At 39.2% G+C, this 3,594-nt stretch overlaps 1 protein-coding gene across 1 annotated transcript; it reads left to right on the top strand.

Annotated features, from left to right (window-relative positions):
• Nucleotides 1-1,319: 1,319 nt before the first annotated feature.
• Nucleotides 1,320-2,434, top strand: LOC134078012 (gamma-crystallin M3-like). Its single transcript, XM_062533642.1, has 3 exons — nucleotides 1,320-1,331; nucleotides 1,803-2,045; nucleotides 2,156-2,434. The coding sequence occupies exons 1-3, from the start codon at nucleotides 1,320-1,322 to the stop codon at nucleotides 2,432-2,434; spliced, it is 534 nt and encodes a 177-aa protein (XP_062389626.1).
• The last annotated feature ends 1,160 nt before the right edge of the window (nucleotides 2,435-3,594 follow it).

Below are 3,594 nucleotides of genomic sequence, written 5' to 3'. Positions count from 1 at the left end.
CAAACTACACATCATCATTTTCCGTATTCAATGAAAGTAGTACAACAGATTGAACAGGTTAGCCTTTTTAAATTGAAATGCATTTCCCTTTTTGTGCTATAAATGCATGCCTTTTGCCTTCATACATGACTGGCAACACGGGGGACAAATAAAGTTACATCCTGTAAGGTGTCTCAATATACAGAATTAATTAACTGGGAGGTGAAAACTCGAGACTGTTTCACATTGGGGAGGTTTTTGCCTCAGTCTCCACCATTATTTCTGCAGATCAGGACACCTTGGTTGATACCTTACATAAATCCTCATGTCCTGGGGTTCATGACCTAAAGATTCTGACCTTTGGCTCCCAGACTATGATAAGCATAGCATATTGTCATGGTTATACTAGGTAAGAGGCTATATTTAACTGTGTGATGAATTTTTGGCTAATTTGAGGGGGGAAATGATTATATTATAATGAAATATTTTAAATACTCTAAATACAACCCCTCAAAGTATTTTGTTACAAAGTACATTTGATTTTTTCCAATCCTGCAAAATACAAATTACAAAATACACTAAAGTAATTAAATACGTATTTGAAATACATATAATTGAAATACTGCCCATGTCTGTCTAGCACAGACCTCTCTAATGTTACGACTTGCACAACCCTGACGTTTGAATTAGCTGGGGAAATTATGTCTTCAACTGGAAAACACTGCATCTAGACAAAGATTTATAAAAAATACTGGAGAGACTTTCTTAAAGGCAAGAAGGCCACTCAAGTTTATTGCATGTGAATGCTTTTCGATAGTTTTTACAAGTGTTGACCCCTGTATGTGACATGTACTATGTCATTCCAAGTAGATTGTAAAACATGCAATATTCATTAAGTGGAAATGTACAGTGTTGCTCAGTTTTCAATGATCCCATATAAGTTTTGAGGGCATTTTATGTAGAATTCATAATAGCTGAAATTCTAATACAAATATTAAGACACTTTATTTTTCTCTGTAATGTAGGTAGTGATGTGTTTCATGTGTGTTTTGTAGCGTACTTTGTGGGAAAACAGTATAGAGAGACAAGAATTTTCTCCTCTACTATTGACGTGGAACAATGTAGTCATGGGCCTCACTTCACAAATGCACATAATGGCAAATAATAACCCTTTAGATGCCACTTTTTGTGGCGAGCTGCCCAGGGCGGGCTTACACCATGTTGCACAGTCAGGGTTTTACACAATGGATCAACATTTTCTTTGGCAATGAGGTCAAGTATAAAAACGGCAGGAGGTCAGTGTCAAAATTGTGCATTCCTGAGACAAATACACCGGAACCATGATGGGCAAGGTAAGCACACCTCTGAAATACACTATTTTCAGTACATTTGTTATTTAAATACAAATAAGTAAAATAACAAATCATATATAAAAATAAGAGTTCAGACTCAAAACCCTCTAAACCCCTTTTCTTTTAAACAATATTATATCAAATATTATATCAGTTAGATGTTTCAGACTGGGAAGAGAGTGGTACAGTATTTAGCAGGTTTTGAAGCAAAATTATTTGGTTAACCTATACTGTGCGTTGAGAGCATTCATTCACCATCTAATTTTTGACGGAGGTGGCGCTTAAAGGAATGGAATATTGAGATATGACATAAATGATTCTTACATGTACATATACAGTAAAGGTTTTCAGGGAGTAATGCATAATAATCAATCTACTGTATCATAATATATGCGTTTACCCATTGCATGCATTACAGAATCATCTACTGTTAGTTTTGAGGAATAACAGGGAAACTAAATGTTGTTTCAGATCATCTTCTACGAGGACAAGAACTTCCAGGGTCGCTCCTATGAGTGCATGAGCGACTGTGCTGACATGAGCTCCATGCTCAGTCGCTGCCAGTCCTGCAGGGTGGAGAGCGGTTGCTTCATGGTCTACGACCGTTCCAACTTCATGGGTAACCAGTACTTCATGAAGAGGGGCGAGTACTCCGACTACCAGCGCATGATGGGCATGAGCGACAGCATCAGGTCTTGCCGCATGATCCCCATGGTAAATTATTTTAGTCATTTGTCGTGTCCTGTCAATATTAATTTACTGGTATTTTGTTGTGTATTACCAGAAAGTCAATGCCTCATATACTTCATGTCTGTCATATACAGCACAGAGGCCAGTTCAGAATGAAGATCTACGAGAGGGAGAACTACGGTGGTCAGAGTATGGAGCTGATGGACGACTGTGACTCCATCATGGACCGCTACCGTATGTCCGACTGCCAGTCCTGCAATGTTATGGATGGCCACTGGCTCATGTATGAGCAGCCCCACTTCAGAGGCAGAATGATGTACATGAGGCCTGGCGAGTACAGAAGCTTCAGGGAGATGGGAATGAACAACATGAGGTTCATGAGCATGAGGCGTATCATGGATTCCTGCATGTAAACAGTTAAATCTGTAGAAATGTTTACAGATGTCAAATGACAGACTCTTCAATAACATCTGATTGTCAATAAAATGTTTCATCTCTTGTAAAATAACAGCATATGGTTAAATTATTACATATTATCTAACATAAAGAAATATTATTTCTGGCATTAGGGTTAGTAGAATCTCCATTGTTTTGGGGGGCAATTAAAGGAAATTCGAAGGGAAACCAAGGGCCTATTTTTCGATGATAACAAGTGTAAACCTTGGGACCAAAACAACACTGAGAGAGCAGTTTTGAGGAAGACCAGAACACGCATTTACAACACAATAGCATATAGCAATAAATCGCTGCTTAAAGCCACTGACAAAGTTCAAAATGTAACTGCACTTCTGGAGAGGGTGAGGGTCTATGGAGAGGGTCTCTACAGACAAAAACTCAAGCGTACAGAAAGGGTATAAAAAGGACTGTTTGGGCATTCAGTGTAATACCTAAATTATTTTTCTGGTAGTCGCCACCTTGCTAGGAGAAGTCCACACAAGTTCATTGCCAAAAGCAGGACAGGCTACTGTCAACAGACAGTAAAGGAGGAGAGTTGCAAAAATAGACTGAAGTTGTCCTTCAGATATACTGAAAAATATCTCAAACTAGAAAAGCACTCAGAGAGCGCAGACCTCCGCCTGTATTGTTCTTCCTAGGTTGTCATACATTTGAACCTAAACTATTCAGATCGCCACCACGTGGCCATACCATGCCATTACACCACTAAGCGAAAAACGTATTCGGCTCCGGAATCCCGACTGTGTTACAGATCACTCCCAAAATGTAATCGTTTCTTCCTTGGGTCAGTTCTGACCTTCCCTGAAAATGTCAGCGAAATCACTCCATTACTTTTTGAGTAATCTTGCTAACAGACAAACAGACCGATAAACAGACAGACAAACAAACAGACAGACAAACAAACAAACCCCGGCGAAAAACATAACCTCCTTGGCGGAGGTAATTACACCATATATGTAGTTCTGAGTCACAACACTAGTAGAACAATGTAAACACCCATCCACTCATTAGTTGGTAAGGTGAACACAGTTTTCTGTAGAGGTGAACACAGTTTTCTGTAGATCTAAAGAACCACAGGGCCTAGGAGGACCACCTTTTTGTTGGGATGTTGACCTCA

Source organism: Sardina pilchardus, chromosome 4 (assembly GCF_963854185.1).
Source record: "Sardina pilchardus chromosome 4, fSarPil1.1, whole genome shotgun sequence".
In the NCBI taxonomy this organism is placed as follows: domain Eukaryota; kingdom Metazoa; phylum Chordata; class Actinopteri; order Clupeiformes; family Clupeidae; genus Sardina; species Sardina pilchardus.
This window is presented reverse-complemented; position numbering and strand designations above follow the sequence as displayed.

Bases quoted from the DNA above. Each gene is read 5' to 3' on its own strand.
- LOC134078012 (XM_062533642.1), top strand. The intron at 2,046-2,155 runs GTAAATTATTTT...TGTCATATACAG, and splicing joins CTTGCCGCATGATCCCCATG to CACAGAGGCCAGTTCAGAAT.